General features: G+C 52.9%; 1 protein-coding gene across 1 annotated transcript in view; it reads left to right on the plus strand.

Moving 5' to 3' along the window:
- The window catches only part of SREBF2 (sterol regulatory element binding transcription factor 2), a 63,310-nt gene that overhangs the window by 13,833 nt on the left and 31,021 nt on the right, over positions 1 to 18,456 (plus strand). Inside the window, exon 2 of the mRNA XM_002721384.5 lies at positions 17,918 to 18,376. Coding sequence (XP_002721430.4) covers positions 17,918 to 18,376 — 459 coding nt within the window. The remainder of the gene's footprint in view (positions 1 to 17,917; positions 18,377 to 18,456) is intronic.

An 18,456-nucleotide genomic window follows, 5' to 3' on the forward strand; every position in this document is an offset into this window, starting at 1 on the left:
GCTTCAGCCATTGTGGCCATTTGGGGAGGACCTTATCTCTCTGTCTCTGCCTCTCTGTAACTCTGCCTTTCAAATAAACAAATAAATCTTAAAAAAAAAAAAAAAAAGATTCGGTGTGGCCAGAACACAGTATAGGTCAGAGGTTCTCAAACTTGAATGTGCCAGTGAACCCCCAGGGTACACCCCCAGATACCTGAAGCTGGAAGGTCTTGGATGTCCTCCAACAGAGCAAGGATCAGAAAAGGCTTCTGGGTGCTTATGGGCCAAGGTCAAGGACAAAGGGGTGGCGGGAGAGAGCAGCCTTGGAAGGGCTTAACCAGTGCTGCTGGCCCGGGTTCCATGGGTTTGCAGACTACTCTTGGTAACTGCAGTTGCCTTCCTCAAACATGGCTTTGATCAGCTACCTCCCTGCTTCAGTGTGTTCCCTGCCAGTCAGGACTCCAGAAACTCCCCCCCCCCCCCCCCCCCCCCGCCGCTACAACTGTAAAGGTGGTTTGGGAAAGGTGGTACGTGGACTGACTGGGAGAACTGGAGAGCTGGGCTCGGGAAGAGGGCCAGAATGAAGGGAGGCCCGGCAGCAGCAGGGTGCAGCTGAGGACGAACCAGGAGCACCCTGCTTAGGGCCCCGCTGCTGCTGATCTGTGTATTGTCCCTGCCTTCCCGGGTCGTTCCCTCCAGAGTCATGCTCCTGCATGCGCTGGTCAGGGCTGGCCGGCAGAAGCCAGTGGGCATTCTCCAGAGGAGGATCGGGACGCTCGTGGGAAGGTGGGGTCCGATGAGGGACAGCAGTGGCAGACAGCCACGGCTTCTGTGCGTCTCCCCTTGGAGATGAAAGCAAACATCTGCCACAGCCTAGCTCCAGGCAGCTCCATCTCCCTGCCGTACTCTGCTGTCCCGGGAGCGGGCAGGACGCTTCCTGGTGCTGTGGTTTTGCTCAGACACTTTGCATTGCCTGGAGTCCCCTCCATTCTCTCATTTATCCCCTCCATTCTCTCATTTATAAAACCCTTTGGGCCTTCTAGGTCCAGCTTTCACTGTCTGCCGGGGTGGGGAGGTGGGGGTTGGGTGGGGGAGGATGTGTCCTTTCTGTACTCTGAGACATCTTTCGTTGTGAGGCACCTGCCTGTTCCCAGCGCGCGATGTTGGTTGGGTCTCCCCATCTTCTCTAAGACTGGGAGATGAGGGGGCGGCGCTGTGGCGCAGTAGGTTGATCCTCTGCCTGCGGTGCCAGCGTCCCATATGGGCGCCAGTTCTAGTCCCGGCTGCTCCTCTTCCGATCCAGCTCTCTGCTGTGGCCTGGGAAAGCAGCAGAAGATGGCCCAAGTGCTTGGGCTCCTGCATCCACATGGGAGACCCGGAAGAAGCTCTTGGCTCCTGGCTTCGGATCGGCGCAGCTCTGACCGTTGCGGCCATTTGGGGAGTGAACCAGTGGAAGGAAGACCTTTCTCTCTGTCTCTCCCTCATCACTGTCTGTAACTCTACCTGTCAAGTAAATAAATACGTAAATAATCTTTAAAAAAAAAAAAAAAAAAAGACTGCGAGATGGGAAGAGCACTGGTGCTTTTCAGCCCTCGCTCTGTGCTGGGAGAAGCAGCCCTCAGGACCCGGCAGCTCAGGCACATGGTAGTCGGCGTGCACTGTATCCGTGGTGCTGAGTGGATGTTTCCGGCACGGTTTCATAGCCTGCGCTGCAGGTGTTTTTCCCCTGTAGTCTAGGGAGGTGTGGGGTGTGGCGTGGAAGGGTGGGCGGGGTGCTGGGCTGCTGGGCGCCCTTCAGTTCTGCGGCCTGGGAGGAGGACAGTCCTGGTGGCTCCGTGCCTGGCGTTGTTGCCACTCAGTCACCCGTGCTTGTGGAACGTGATGCCCTGCTCTCTCGAAACAGGGTCCTGCGCGGTCCGTTGCTGGGAGCCTCGCTGCGCATCTTGCTCAGCTTTCGGTCTCCTGTTTCAAGGAGCGAAGGAAAGAACAGCGTGATGCCAGGGTGGAGGCGGCGGAGCCGGGAAAGGCAGGGCGGCCCCGGGAAAGGCAGGGCGGCCCCGCAGTGTTCTCGCTGCTCCGTTTGGCGGCCCAGCATCTGCATGGGGTGGTGGCTTCGAGCTTGGCCGCCACCTCCTGACTGGGACGTGGGACGAGTCACCTAGATTCTGTGCGTCGCGTTCCTGGTTTGTAAAGTGAAGGTGATAATGACATCTACCTCAAACGGTTTGGGACACGGAGTCAGGAAATTGGTGTAGAGTGTGTACCGTAAGTGCTGGCACTTCGGAAGAGCTCCGTGAATGTTAACGATGACCACGGTATTTTCATTGTGGCTTCCGCTAACTGGCTCAGGTTTTCTTCCTAATTACTGTTCTCAGAGGTAGTCTTGATCGCTTTCTAAGCGAGCATTTCAAAGTAGCATATGGGATAAGATGAATGGCCTTTCAGAGGCCAGGTGCCAAGAACCCAGTCCGGGCTGGGGGGCTGGGGCAGTGGGTGGAGGTGGGCGGGCGTGCAGGGAGGAGTCCTGAGGGGGAGCACCTCGGTGTGGGGGTTGGGCGGCTTCTGGAGCAAGGTGCGTGTGAGGAGTACACAGGGCCTGGGACAGGGCCACTCCTCCCCCCGCCTGCCTGAGCTGCCAGGGCCAGCCCCTCTGTGGACTTGGATTCACTTCCTTCCCATGGGACTGCCACCAGCAGCACTGTGCAGGGGCTCCTGCGCCAGGCACTGCCCCGTGTTCTCACTCACTTGGAAGCGCGCCCTTCGGGGTGACGTGCGGGTCGTGTAACACAGCATGTGTGAAGGTGCCCACAAAACAACCAGCAGTGGTAATGAGGTGATTTTCCAGTTAAAAAAAAATACCATTTGAACTTTTATATAAATGTACGCAGTCACTGTGAACAGGAGGTGAAAAGCAATAAAAACCTACAACAGCTCTAGACGACATATTCCAACCGGCACCTTTTGCACTGTGCAGTACTTTTTTTTAGCTTGAAAGGCAGAGTGATAGGAAGAGACAGAGAGAAACATCTTCCATCTGCTGGTTCACTCCCTGAATGATGGTGACATTTAGGGCTGGGCCACACCGAAGCTAGGAGCCTAGAACTCCATCTGGATCTCCCGCGTGGATGGGACAGGAACCCCAGCACGTGGGCCATCTCCTGCTGCCTTCCCAGGCGTGTGAGCAGACAACTGGACTGGAGTGGAGCAGCCAGACTCAAGCTGGTGCTCAGATACTGGGAGCTATGGTCCTAACCAGCAGCTTGACTCACTGTGCTGCAGAGGCCCCTACACAGGGAGTATCTTCGCATCTAGCACACAGTGGGATCTTAGTCAGTGTTTGTTGAGTGCATGTGGTTTTTTCTTTCTTTTTTTGTAAAGATTTATTTATTTACTTGAGTTGTAGAGTTACAGACAGAGGGAGACGAGAGAGGGAGAGGTCTTCCATCCGCCAGTTCACTCCCCAAATGGCTACAGTGACTGGAATGGGGCCAATCCGAAGCCAGAAGCCAGGAGCTTCTTCTGGGTCTCCCACGTGTGTGTGGAGGCCAAGCACCTGGGTCATCTTCCACAGCTTTTGCAGAGGGTTGGATCGGAAGAGGAGCAGCCGGGACATAAACCGGCACCCATATGGGATGTCAGCACCACAGGCAGAAGCTTAGCCCACTGTGCCACAGCAGCTGGTCCCTGAGTGCATGTGTCTTATTAAAGAGACTGTTCTAGAAAAGAGCATTTTTTTTTTTTAATTGATTTGAGAGGCAGAGAGGCCTTCCATCTGCTGGTTCCCTTTCCAAATGGCCGCAACAGCTGGAACCAGGCCACCCTGGAGCCAGGAGCCAGGAGCTTCATCTGGGTCTCCCCTGTGGGTGCAGGGGCCCAAGGACTTGGGCCATCTTCCACTGCTTTTCCAGGCTGTAAACAGAGAGCTGGATTAGAAGAAGAGCAGCCGGGACATGAACCGGCACCCATATGGGATGCCGGTGCTGCAGGCAGAGGCTTCACCTACTATGCCACAGCACCAGCCCTGAAAAGAACATCTTGTCAAGGCAGAAGTATCATTTGGAGAATAATAATTTGGGTGGGAAGATTGTTTGCAAAACAGCCAAAAATGCCTCGTCCCCATTCCCCTTGATGAGGTGGTTATGTGGTGGATGCCTGCTTCTGCTAGCATTGATGTTCACATTGAAGGTGATGAGCTAGCTGACCTAAGGGCCCCTCCACGCGCACCCTCGATGTCTTTATTGTCACCCCAGGTCTGTCTCTCTCAGGTTGTGATTAGCATAAATATGAGTTTCAAGAAATAATTGTTTTGTAGGGAAAAGTGTGGATAGAAGAGAAACTCAGACAACCCTAAACAGATCTGAGACCCAGTTGCAGATCAGCCACTTTGTAGCTTATGAGAGGGGCTTGAGCAAGTTACCTGATTTCTCTGAGCCCTAGTTTGCACACTTGTGAAATAAAGTAGCAACCCTCAGTAAAGCGCTAAGTATCGGGCTAGCTGTTACATTGTCCACATAGACTTAAGATGAATGAATTTCACTTCAGTCATGATGACCTTCTGCACATTTAAATATAAAGATGATTTCAAGTCAGCTTTGACACTGAGTTGGTTTGCTTTTCAGTGTCAGTGGGGTAGGTGTTTGGCATAGGAGTTAAGATGCTACTTCAGCACCCACATCCCTTTCCTCCCCTCCCCCTCCCCTCCTCCCCTCCCCCTCCCCTCCCCCCTCCCCTCCTCTCCTTTCTCTCCCCTCCTCCCCTTCCTTCCCCTTTCCTTCCCTTCCCTTCCCTTTGAAAGGCAGAGTTACAGAGAAAGAAAGATCTTCTGTCCACTGATTCACTCCCTAAATGGCCACAATGGCTGGGCCTGGGCCAGGCCGAAGCCTGGAGCCAGGAGCTTCATCCAGGTCTGTCAAGTGGCCCAGGGGCCCATGCACTTGGGCCGCCTTCTGCTGCTTTTCCAGGCATATTAGCAGGGAGCTGGTTGGGAAATAGAGCAGCCAGGATTTGAACCTCCACTCATATGGTATGCCAGCATTGTAGGCAGCGGCTTAACCCGTCTCTCCAACACCAGCCCCCCTGCTCCCCTTCTGATGCTAACACAGACCCTGAGAGGCAGCAGATGATGGCCCAAAAGTTGAGTCCCTGCCGCCCACATAGAAGGGAAACTTGTAGTGAGTTCCTGGCTCCTGGCATCAACCTGCCCAGCCCTGGCTGTTGCAGGCATTTTGGGGAATGAATCAGTAAATGGGAGATTGCTCTGTTCTCTCTCTCTCTCCTTGCTTTCTAATAAATAAATAATTTAATGAAAATAGTCATTTAAAAATAAATAAGTGAATATCAGTGGTGTGACCATTGGCTTTTTATTTAAAGTCTGCATCAGAATCTAACGTGGGGATTTTTCAAGTTTATGTTTAAAAAAGAATAAAGAACCAAATCTGTTTTATGCGCTTGACATATCCCTATATGTTAATGTTTATCCATCAGATGTTGGAGATTGGAATATTCTCTTACTTACAAGTGAGGAAACTACATCTCAGGGCACCTGATTCTCAGAGGATAGATTCCCAGCAGTTCTCTGCATTTGCATGTGAAATCCCTACTCAGTTTTCTTTGCGAAGTGGGCCTTGGTGAAACTGCCATCCTGCTTATCTCCCTAAATATGATAACTTGTCACCGTATCTTCCTGTGGTCCCCGGGAGGTGACCTGTTACCCAGCGTGGGTCCTCGTTTAGAGCCACATTCATAACTTAGAACTTTGCTTTAGCCAGTTTTCAAGAAGAGTTCTCTTCATCAGCTGATGATTTTGAACCTCCTCTGAGCTCAGCGTCTTCCGTTTTCGCTCTGTTACTTCATGGTGTGGGGGCCTGGCTGGGCAGCAGCCCCGCACAAACCACAGTGAGCAGCTGCTAGCCTAGAGGTTTGTTGGACAACTTGGGTTTTCCATCATTTTACTTCACTGCCAGGAGCTGCAGGACCCTTTGTGCCGTGGCCTCTGGCGTCCTGCCCATCTCCGTTCTCTACAGCAGCCCACCTGAGGCTCCCTGGCCCACAGTGCACCTGGCAGCCCAGTAAGTCCTTGTCCACCTCCTTCAGGGAGCCGCCCTGCCTGTCGGAGTCTGATTTTGTCAAGTTCCCTGGCTCCCCTGGGACTCTTGAAGACAGTCGCCACTCTGACAGTCCCTGCAGGCAGGTGTTGTGACGCTGGTACCAGCTCCGTAAGGTCCAGGGCTGGTTTCTCAGCTCTGTGGGTGGCGGGCATCGAAGTCCTCCGTGTGTTTACATACCGATTCCAAACACGGAAGCTTTGAAGAAGTTGCATAGATTGGTCCAGATTTTCCAGAACAATCAACATTTTTTTTTTTTAAGATTTATGTTATTTATTTGAAAGACAGTTACAGAGAGAGGGAGAGACAGAGAGAGAGGACTTCCATCCACTGATTCACTCCCCAGATGGCCACAACGGCCGGAGCTGAGCCGATCCGAAGACAGGAGCCAGGGCCTTCTTCCGGGTCTCCCACGTGGGTGCAGGGGCCCAAGGACTTGGGCCATCTTCTACTGCATTCCCAGGCCACAGCAGAGAGCTGGATCGGAAGAGGAGCAGCTGGGACTAGAAACGGTGCCCATATGGGAGGCGGGCACTGCAGGCCAGGGCTTTAACACACTGCGCCACAGCGCCAGCCCCGCAGTCAACATTTTAAAAGATCTTGTTCCATCATGAAATGATTGTGTCCCTTCCTATTTCTGATTCTGAGAGCATGATCGCCATTTTTTTTTTAAAGTTTTATTTGTTTATTTAAAGGCAGAGTGAGAGTGAGTGACAGAGAGAGAGAGAGAGAGAGAGAGAGAGGGAGAAGATCAGGTTCATGCCCCAAATGACCAGATGACTGCAACACCCAGGGCTGGGCCGGGCTGAAGCCAGGAGCCAGTGGCTTCGCCTGGTCTCCCATATGGGTGGAAGAGACCAAGTATTTAGGCCATCTTTGGATTTCCCGGTGTACCAACAGGGAGTTGGTTCAGAAGCCAAGCAACTGGGACTTGAATTGGCACCCCAGTATGGGATGCTGGCATCTCAGGTGGTGTTTCAGGTGCTATGGAGATATTCATACTAATATCATGAACACATAAAATTTATTAACATTATTAATGAGAGTAATCAGCAGAACAACGAAGCCGACTCAAAAGAGAATTCAAGAGAGGCCGGTGCTGTGATGCAGCGGGATAAAACTACCACCGTGTCCCATCTCAGAGTGCTGGTCTGGGTTCTGGCTGCTCTGCCTCCTGTCCAGCTCTCTGCTAATGTGCCTGGGAGGCCCAGATGGAGTTCCTGACTCCTGGCTTCCGACTGGCTCAGCCCCAACTGTTGTAGCCATTTAGGGAGTGAACCAGTGAATGGAAAAGTTATCTGTATCACTCTGCCTTAAATAAATCTTTTTAGAAGAGAATGCTAGAAACTGACATTTATATAATAGAAAAAAGAATGGAAGATTAAGATTGCAAATTCTGGTGCAAAACTGGTCTCAACAGTGCAACAAAACAAAACCTTGGAGGTTATCTTTTTTAGCAGACAAACCATTTGCAACTTATCAGTTTTCTGCAAGTTGACAGAATGTGGTCCCTAATCAGCAGTGAACAGAAAGTCAAAGAAGGTCATGTTTCCACGGGCATCAGATGGCCTCTGCAGGCTCGTGAGGTTGTGCTCTAGTTCAAAGGGGACTCGGGGACATAGAACTTGGTGATTTCTTTCTTTATTTTTGCCTCATTTCAAGTTTTAGATGGATCAGTTTTCTTAACAGATCATTTGCAGCTGGGTTCAGCCTCTAAACAATGGCTGGATTCGAGGTGAACAGAGTCCTTGCAGAGGTCATTCTGCGTGGGAATTGTGAGGTTCAGAGCCCTGAAGGCGGGGCTCGGCTGTGGCAATCAGCAGGACTGCCCCACCCAGAGGCGTGTGCAGAGAAAGGAGTGGTTGTTTTTCTGGTAGAAGAGGCACTCAGGTGAGTGGGAAGTGAAACTCTCAGAGTGGGAGGAAGCTCTAAGCTCGTGTTAAAGCGATTTGATTTGATCTGCTCCGAGAGGATGCTGGACCAACACGACAGCAGGAGGCAGAGCGTGGAGGCGGGGGAAGGAGACCTCACGGGTGCAGAGTCACCCCCCGCGGAGGACAGGAGGGGAAGATCACTGGTTGACCCCAGACGAGCAGGCTCGGGTCTCCTGCTGCTGGTGGACCACGCCAGTGTGGACTCTGCTCTCCTTCCTCCTCTGCCACCAGCCCCGCTGAGCCTCTGGCGCTGCCAGAGCAGTTGGGGGAAGAGCCAGAGAGCAGACCACAAGACCATGTGCCAGTTTCTTTGGTTCCCTGTGTGCTTTCTTTTTTAATTCCTAGCTGCGTTATCTATTTGTGTACTGTTTGCAGAGGAACACATGACACATTTGTGTGTGTTGTGAAATACGCGTTTGAGAACCATCTCCCCACCCAATTTTCCTTTGTGGTTTCTTTCTTTCTTTTTTTTTCCTTGTAAAGAGCCCACTGATCCATCACCTAAAGAACAGGATCCCCTCCCCCCCACCAGCACATTGCCACCCTGTGTCATCCAGCTCCTCCTGCAGACGCCCTTTGCCAGGGGGTGACCCAGCTCCCCCTTGAAGCGGTGGGCTCTGTCCTGCAGCCTCTTGCCCTGTGGGTGTCCCCCTGCTGTTTGAGGGGAGGGACTCAGGTGGCAGTTTCCCCGCAAAGCTGCCCCTCCCTCCCCTCATTACTGCAGTATCCAGCTTGTATTTCAGGGCTTTGCACTCGGGGAGACTTGAATGGGGAGAAGTGATGTGTTAGGTTCTGCAGAAAGCAGTGTTGGTCACAGACAGCAGGACAGTGGAGGAATGAGTAGTTATCTCACACTGGCCCTCACGTTTGATAGTCGCCTACATTTCATATTTTACTGTTTGTAATTATAAGAAAAGATTTATTTATTTGAAAGGTAGAGTGAGCAAGCGAGCTGTCTTCATCCACTGGTTCATTTCCCAGATGGTTACGCCAGCCAGGGCTGGGCCAGGCTGAAGCCAGGAGCCGGGAGCTTCATCCAGGTCTCCTGTGTGGGTGGCAAGGACTCAAGTGCTTGGGCCACTCCTTGTCTGCTGCATCCCTGGCACATTAGCAGAGAGCTAGATCAGAAGCAGACTCTTCTGGAACTGGCACAACACGGGATGCGGATGTCCCAGTGGTGGCTAACCCCCAGAGCACCTCAATGCATCCCTATTTTGGGGTAATTTTTAGACAGAACATCGTAGGAGGAAGCTACCCTCAGTGTGAGAGGTCTCTGCTCCTGCAGGCTGTTGCTGGGACGTAAACTTCGGATTTCCCTCTCCCTGCCTGCTCCTGGTGTGTGTCCAGCCATCCCAGTATCTCACACACGGCCGCACCAAGCTTGTCTCTATTCCTCTGCTCACTGGGCAGCTCGAATACAAAAAATGAACAAAAAACAAAGTCTAGGGAAATGAACTAGCACAGAAACTATGTAATTTCTTTTTATTTTATTTTTATTATTTGTTTGTTTATTTGACAGGCAGAGTGGACAGTGAGAGAGAGAGACAGAGAGAAAGGTCTTCCTTTGCCGTTGGTTCACCCTCCAATGGCCGGCACGGCCGGCACACTGCGCTGATCCAAAGGCAGGAGCCAGGTGCTTCTCCTGGTCTCCCATGGGGTGCAGGGCCCAAGCACTTGGGCCATCCTCCACTGTACTCCCGGGCCACAGCAGAGAGCTGGACTGGAAGAGGGGCAACCGGGACAGAATCCGGCACCCCAGAAACTATTTAATTTCAATATGCAATATGTATTTGTTAATAAATTTTTTAAAAGATTTATTTAAAAATCAGAGTTACAGAGAGAATGGCCACTCAGAGAAAGAGATCTCCCTGCTGGTTCACTCCCCAAATGGCCGCAACAGCTGGGACTGAGCCAGGCTGAAGCCAGGAGCTTCTTCTGGGTCTCCCATGGGTGCAGGGTCCCAAGCACCTGGGCCATCTTCTGCTTTTCCAGACATTTTTTTTTTTTGACAGGCAGAGTTAGACAGAGAGAGAGACAGAGAGAAAGGTCTTCCCTTTTTCCATTGGTTCACTCCCCTAATGGCTGCCACGGCCGGCGCATTTCGCCAATCCAAAGCCAGGAGCCAGGTTCTTCCTCCTGGTCTCCCATGTGGGTGCAGGGCCCAAGCACTTGGGCCATCCTCCACTGCACTCCCGGGCCACAGCAGAGAGCTGGCCTGGAAGAGGAGCAACCGGGACAGAAACCGGCACCCCAACTGACTAGAACCCGGTGTGCCGGCGCTGCAGGCGGAGGATTAGCCTAGTGAGCCGTGGCGCCGGCCTCCAGGCATATTAACAGGGATCTGGATCAGAAGTGGAGCAGCCAGGACCTGAACTGGTGGCCATTATAGGATGCCAGCGCTGCAGACAGTGGCTTAACCTGCCTGCCCCATCACCGTATATTATTAATATTCATATATAGTCAGTTTTATTGGCATATTTGTGCATGTTTCTGTAATGCAACCTGTGTATTTTAGCACTCATGATGCTGTATACAATCACAGTAAAAATTCCAGGAGTTTTGGGTAAATGAGGTAAGGGTCACAATATTTAAAACTTTATAGGTGACCAAAAAAAGAAAAAAGGCTATTTTGTAAGCTAGAAACCTAATAAAACAATATCACAATTTTACAGATAAGCAGCTGAGGAATATGTAAATACCTCAACAAATAAGGCACGTGGCTTCAGAAGAGACCTGGTGTGCGCTGTGGCAGTGGCTGTTGCAGATTTCAGCTCCTGAGTCGTGGTGGAGTGGGGGGAGGAGCCGTCTGAAGTCGGGTGGGGGGAGGTGTGACACCAGTGTGGCTGGGTGTGGCTGGGTGTAGCTGGTCGCTGCTTGGGGGGTGCGCGAGTGCGAGCTATGCACTCCCAAGTGGCTTATTTCAGCTGGGGAGGTTTCCACGTTGCCTAGTGTCTCTCATGCGCAGACAAACACACGATTCACGTTACATTCAGATCGTTCCCTGATACATCTGATGCACTGGAACAAATTCACATTTCTTAACAAGAATTAAAGCAAAACTGTCCAAAAAACAAACAGACGACCACCTCCCACTGAGACTAATGTGTTCTGGCGGCTGCTAAGCGCCAGGCACCGTGCTACAGATGCTGCGTGGGTTCCGTGAGTGAGCTCGATTGTTAGTCACATTTTACAGATGAGAAAACTGCAGCTCAGCAAGATGGAGCTTGCCCCATTCTCTTTTCCTGGAAAATTAAAATAAAAATAGCAAAGTGGAGGGAGCACTTGCAAGTAAAGGAGAGAGAAGATATCCGTATATAAGAAACTTTTTTCACACTAGTAAAAGGAGGCAAGTAGCTCAATAGAAAAATGAACAAGTGTCAAAAGCAGGGAATTTACAAAGAGAAAAATACAAATGATGCAAAAAATTGGGATTCAAAAAGACATTCAACCTCGTGTAGTGTTCAGTCATGCATGGCGAAACATTGCCACGGTGGCTGTTTTCCACTCAACTCTCAGGAATAGGTGCGGGAAAAGCTGGCGAGAGCCTCGGTTGCTACCGACTTTCCAGAACCCGCACATCTGTCCTGGACGCGGCCATCTGACTTCTAGGAATTTATTTTAGGGAAACGATCAGGTAGGGATGGGCTTCTGGGGCAGCAGCTCAGACCCCATCTGGGACACTTGCAGCCCATGTTGGAGTGCTTGAGTTCCCCCGCCCCTTCCAGCTTCCTGGCTGGCAGCAGGTGATGGCTCGAGTTGTTGGGTCCCTGCCGCCCATATAGGACCCAGGTGGGTTCCAGGCTCCTGGCTTTGGCCTGTCCCAGCTTTGGCTGTTGTAGACGTCTGAGGAATGAACCAGCAGATAGAAGATCTTTCTCTTTGTCTCTGCCTTATCAATAAAAAGAAAAGTAAATTATTTCTTATTTGAATGGCAGAGGAGACCGAGAGAGCTCCATAGAGAGAACTTAGCCATCATCTGCTGCTCCCAGGGTGCACACTGGAGGGAAGCAGATGGGCAGCAGAGGAGCTATGACATGAGCCAGACACTCCAGCGTGGGATAAGAGCATCCGAGCAACGTCTTGGCTCCCACTGCGCCAAGTGCCCGCCCCTAAATAATATTTTAAAAATCAGATAAATGAGGAAGGTCTTTTGTACAAGGTTTTTGTGTCATTAATAATGCTGAAATATTGAAAGCAATCCTCCATTACCACTCGGTGGTTAAACAGGTTTTAGTATACCAATGCACTGTAATACAAGGTTACTTCAAAAAGTTCATGGACAAAATGAAAGTAAAAGCTAAATTTTGAAATCCACGTGTGTGTGTGTTTTTTTTTTTTTTTTTTTGACAGGCAGAGTGGACAGTGAGAGAGAGAGACAGAGAGAAAGGTCTTCCTTTGCCGTTGGTTCACCCTCCAATGGCCGCCACAGTTGGTTCACCCTCCAATGGCCGCCACGGCCGGCGCACCGCGCTGATCCAATGGCAGGAGCCAGGTGCTTCTCCTGGTCTCCCATGGGGTGCAGGGCCCAAGCACTTGGGTCATCCTCCACTGTACTCCCTGGCCACAGCAGAGAGCTGGCCTGGAAGAGGGGCAACCGGGACAGAATCCGGCGCCCCGACCCGGACTAGAACCCGGTGTGCCAGCGCCACAAGGCAGAGGATTAGCCTAGTGAGCCGCGGCGCCAGCCCTAAATCTTTTCTATAATGAATGTTGCTTTTATGATATAAAGATTTTTCAAGCATTGTCTAACACAAGGTACGTAAGAAACCAAACGTAAGCAAAGGTCGTTACCTTTGTAAACTAGTTCTCCCTGTACTTAAAAGGCCAGGTTACAAATACCTAGGAAAGGATTACGGACTTGCTGTGCAATCTGGAGACACTGTGACCCCAGTGTTCCTGATCAGAATCAATCTGACCTTAGGATTAATTAATCTGAAGATCGATCTGACACTTCAGGTCCCTTCACTCAGGTGGATGCCGCAGGGCTGAGCGAGGCCCCTCCCAGTCACCAGCTCCATAAAGTGCTGTGAACCTGGAGTCTTCACAGCACGATGCCAGCTGGAGCCTCTGGTGTTGGTGGCTTGCTTTTGGAAGTCCAGCGTGCTGTCCATCGCTCCCCAGCGCCAGCTGGTGAGATGCTTTTAAAGAGACCAGGCCCCTGCTAACGTTTTTTGGAGCCTTTTGACAGGCAGAGTGAGTGAGAGACAGAGAGAAAGGTCTTCCTTTTTTCCGTTGGTTCACCCCGGAAATGGCCGTTACGGCCAATCTGAAGCCAGGAGCCAGGTGCTTCCTCCTGGTCTCCCAAGCGGGTGCAGGGCCCAAGGACCTGGGCCATCCTCCACTGCCCTCCCGGGCCACAGCAGAGAGCTGGACTGGAAGAAGAGCAACCGGGACAGAATCTGGCACCCCAACCGGGACTAGAACCCGGAGTACTGGCGCCGCAGGCAGAGGATTAGCCAAGTGAGCCGCGGCACTGGCCGCCTTGCCTACTTTCTTAAGCAAGTTAGCCCTAATTGAACCAGTAGCTTGGCCACGAGCAAGGTGAGCCTGGCTGTGCTGGCCCAGCTCCTGGGAGCCCTGTCTCTGCCTCTGGGCTCCCTGGGCTGCAGCAGGAACCGGAACTTCATTTTCCAAGCTCCATAAAACCTGTGCCTTCTCCCAGGCCTGCCTTTTCGGGGCTTCATGAGTCTCTGTGGAGATGAAAGCCTGTATAATTGCAGAACACAGATGATCGGAGCAGGCAACTGGAGGCGCCATTAGGACGGTCCCAGGAGGGGCCGCTCAGTGATGGAGAGTGGCGCTGCTCCTCGGTTCTGCCCCTCTCTGACGCTGTGGACCACAGGGAGGCCCAGAGAGGCTCCAAGAGCCTTCTCGCAAATGTTCATCTTAGCCGACTCCTCTGTGCCACTCGGCCCAGAGCCTGGGCGCCTGGCTGACAGGAGATGGCTCCCTGGGACCATGTGTGGGTTGAAAGGGCTTTTTAATGTAAGTGGTCACATTCCATCTGCCTACACGCTCCTGGCCTGCTCTGTGAACTAAGCGCTGTGACCTTTGCACACCAGCCCATGTCCTCCCCACAAAAGGGTTTTAAGAGCTCTCTGCAAGACGAGATAAGCAGGCCCGAGTGCCTGTGCAGCGGGTGCTCTGAGTGCCTGCTTAGGGCCTGTCTGCCTCTCAGGACGCACTCTGCATAAATTATCTCACTAATCCTCAGAGAAAAGAGGCCAAGTGTGTCTCCTCCAGGCAGCCTTTTGTGAGGAAACCCAGGCATGGAGGGGAAGAACTCCGCCACGTTCGCACGGCAGGCTCAGCCAGCCTCTTTTTCTTTTTTTTTTTTTTAAGACTGATTTTATTTGAAAGACTCACAGAGACAGAAGGAGAGACAGAAATAAAGAGATCTTCCCTCTGCTGTTTCACTCCCGCTAAAGTCCACAACAACCAGGGCTGGGCCAGGAGCCAGAAACTCCATCCAGGTCTCCCACACGGGTGGCAGGGGCCCAGGCACTTGGGCCACCTGCCGCTGCCTCCCAGGTGCCTTAGCAGGGAGCTGGGGGGAAGCGCTCCAGTGTGGGATGCAGGTATCCCAGCAGCAGCCTAACTCACTCTGTGCCAGGCCCTGAGCCAGCGTCTCGGGACTCACACAGGCTCCCTCTCACCAAGGCCCGGGCCCATCTGCCAGCCCGCTCTGGCCTTCTGCTCTCCTTATTTCCCAGGGATGAAAATCGTTAGTGAGCTGCAGTGCTGGCATCCCGTATGGGCGCCAGGTCGAGTCCCGGCTGCTCCTCTTCCGATCCAGCTCTCTGCTATGGACTGGGAAAGCAGTGGAAGATGGCGCAAATCCTTGGGCCCCTGCAACCCCATGGGAGACCCGGAAGAAGCTCCTGGCTCCTCGCTTTGGATCGGCGCAGCTCTGGCCTTTGCAGCCATCTGGGGAGTGGACCAGTGGATAGAGGACCTCTCTCTCTCTCTCTCTGCTTTTGCCTCTCTGCCTTTCAAATATAAATAAATCTTTTTAAAAGAAAGAAATAAAATCATTAGCCAGTGAGGGATGCCCTCTGGCTCTCAAGGCAAGCCTCTGCTGATTGGGATTTTATGGAATTCTGGAAGGCTCAACAAATTACTAGGTTTCTCTTAACCATTTTCTTAAAGATTTATTTATTTTATTTGAAAGGCAGAGTTAGAGATCTTCCGTCTACTGACCTTCTCTCCAAATGTCTGCAACAGCTGGAGCTGGGCTGATCCAAAGTCAGGAACCAGGAGCTTCCTCCAGGTCTCCTATGTGGGTACAGGGGCTCAAGCACTTGGGCCATCTTCCACTGCTTTCCCATGTGCATTAGCAGGGAGCTGGACAGGAAGTGGAGCAGCTGGCACCCAAATGGGATGCTGGCATTGTAGGCAGTGGCTTAATCTACTATGCCACAGCACTGACCCCAATCTTAACCATTTTCTTAAAGCTTTTTATACTGTTGTACTAAATACTACGTTGTACTCAAATACGTTTCACTCAAATTTTGCACAGTGTTTGAGGCTATTCCCAGTTTTATCACTTCCGAGGAGCTGAAGTGGTCGCTACAGGTGGCAGCACCTGCGGCAGTCTGCCCAGTCTTCCTCCCCACGCGGGCTGAGTGAGGACGGAGCAGGGTCAGGTGTCGGCAGTGCCCGCTCCTTAGCAATTCAGCTCCGCGCAGCTGCTGAAGACTGGCTGAAGACCCTAAGCACTGAAACGCTAAGCTCTGGAGACCACGTAGAACCCCAGCTTGCTCGACACTCGGTGCTGCATGCTTCAGACCACTTCTGGTGTGTGTGCACGCGTGCACACACTCCTAGGCCTGGGAGCGACTTGCGGAGGGATGACCGGAGATGATGCTTTGTTGTGTGCTTTTTGTTCCTGATGTCTTGGTGTCCAAACTAGGCCACTGGATAGCCTTGAGGATCTGGACGGGAGGGCCCACAGCTCACAGCCGAGCAGTAGCTTCTCGGGAACCCCTGAGAGAGAGGAGAGGGGCGGGAAGGTGCACAGAGTCGAGGGCTGCGGGTCTGTAGCTGGGGAGAGCGGCTCTGTGCGGGCGGGCGAAGGAGTCCTGAGGTGTTGCAGTTGATTTCTCAACAATGTTGCAGTGGATTCCTTTCTGAGAGGAGGAGCGTGGTGGGGGCAAGAGGCGCGGAGTCACCACACACACCCTGGGAGTCGGGTGAAAGCAGACTCCTTTATTTCAGTTAGTACAACAGCTTATATAGTCAAGACCAGCCAATCCGGTCAAGGGGCGGTCTATGCCCCAACCAATCACAGCCCGTTGCCAGGCGGTTTCTGTTGTCAGCGGCCATCTTGATATTACCTTTTCACCTCATTCCACCACACGGAAGAGTGAGCTGTTGAGTGATGCACTGAGCTGGGCGTGGCGGGCCTTGGGGAGGGTGGACCGGAATAGAGGCCCTGGAAGCCGGCTTGAGAACTCACAGGTCCCAGGTATTTGAAACGTGATCCAGAGGAGGGCCGTGGACTCCAGGTGGACACATCCCCCTCAGGCACGAGACCTGTAGGCCCCTCATCCAGCAGGGCGGGCGCAGAGGCCCTGGCAGCCCGGAGTCCAGGTAGCACTGGTTTGCTGTGCCCTGGGCTCCTGCCACCTGGCGTGCCTGAGGAGCTGTGTGACCTTGGTCAGGTTAGCTCCCTGTTGTGGACTTTATCTCGGTCATTCCATCTTTCTACCCCTAAGGAACCGGGTCATGGGGCCTCTAACCACACTGTCCCTGAGGGCACCAGCAGAACCCAGGGCTGCGCCCAGGCTGGGAAGGAGGCCAGAGCCTGCATGTGGTAGGAGGGGTTAAAGGTGGGCTCTGGCACAGACGCACGTCCCCTGCTGTGCTCAAGTCCCAGGACAGCGGCCGCCCACCCTCTGCCTGAGGGAGGGACCCACCATCCCCTCCTAGAACCTGTTTCGACACACAGCAGCTCCGTTACGGCTGATAACCATCAGGCCCCGCAGGGGTGTGGGGAGGAAGGAAAGAGATCCAGCAGATAAAGGCCTGTCTTGTCCCGGGCTCCTGGCAGCCACTGCCCGCCAGGTGATCTCCACGTGAGAGGGCGGGAAGCTTTCCTAACCCATTTCACGTGTGCTTGAGAGGCCATTAGATTTTCGTGCCTCTGTTTCTTAAACAAACTCAGAAGTTAATACTTGGGAAGCCAGCACTGTGGCATAGCAGGTAAAGCCACTGCCTGTGGTGCCGGCATCCCCTGTGGGTGCTGGTTGGAGTCCTGGCTACTCCATTTCTGATCCAGTTCTCTGCTATGGCCTGGGAAAGCAGTACAAGATGGCTCAAGTGCTTGGGCCCCTGTATCCACGTGGGAGACCCGGAAGAAGCTCCTGGCTTTGGATCGGCCCAGCTCCTGCTATTGTGAGCACTTGGGGAGTGAACCAGCAGTTGGAAGACTTTTCTCTCTCTCTCTCTCTCTGCCTCTGCCTCTCTGTAACTTTGTCGTTCAAATAAGTAATAAATAAATCTTTTTTTATTTTAAAAGTTTATTTATTTGAAAGGCAGAGTTACAGAGAGGCAGAGAGAGAGAGAGAGAAGTCTTCCATCTGCTGGTTCACTCCTTGACTGGCTACAACAGTTGGAGCTGTGCTGATCCGAAGCCAGGAGTCAGGAGCTTCCTCCAGGTCTCCCACGCAGGTGCAGGAGCCCAAGGACTTGGGCCATCCTCCACTGCTTTCCCAGGCCACAGCAGAGAACTGAAAGTGGAGCAGCTGGGACTCGAACTAGCGCCTATATGGGATGCTGGCACTGCAGGCGGCAGCTTTACCCACAACACCACAGCGCTGGCCCCATAAATAAATCCTTTAAAAAAAAAAGTTAATTCTTGGGATGACAATAAAATTACTCCTTCTCCTTTATTCACAGAGATGCTGCAGTTTGTCAGCAATCAAGTGGGAGAGTTCCCGGACTTGTTCTCAGAGCAGCTGTGCAGCTCCTTCCCTGGCGGCGGCGGCGGCGGCGGCGGCGGCGGCGGCGGCGGCAGTGGCAGTAGTGGCAGCGGCGGCAGCAATGGCAGGGGCAGCAGTGGGGGAGCTGTGGACCCCTCAGTGCAGCGGTCATTCAGCCAGGTCCCACTGTCTTCCTTCTCCCCCTCCGCCACCTCCCCCCAGACTCCAGCCCTGCAGGTCAAGGCCCCTCCTACGACAGTGCCCACCCCACCCAGGGCAGCGCCTGTCCTCCAGCCCCGCCCGCAGCCCCAGCCCCAGCCCCCGGCTCAGCTGCAGCCGCAGACGGTGATGATCACGCCGACGTTCAGCACCGCTCCGCAGACGAGGATCATCCAGCAGCCGCTGATCTACCAGAACGCGGCCACCAGCTTTCAGGGTGAGGCGCGCGTGCGCGCGGCGTCGGCTCCCACTGACAAACACAAGCGCTTCTGTCTGCCCTCTGTGGGCGTGACAGAT

The sequence above is a fragment of the Oryctolagus cuniculus genome, chromosome 11, assembly GCF_964237555.1.
Source record: "Oryctolagus cuniculus chromosome 11, mOryCun1.1, whole genome shotgun sequence".
Lineage (NCBI taxonomy): Eukaryota > Metazoa > Chordata > Mammalia > Lagomorpha > Leporidae > Oryctolagus > Oryctolagus cuniculus.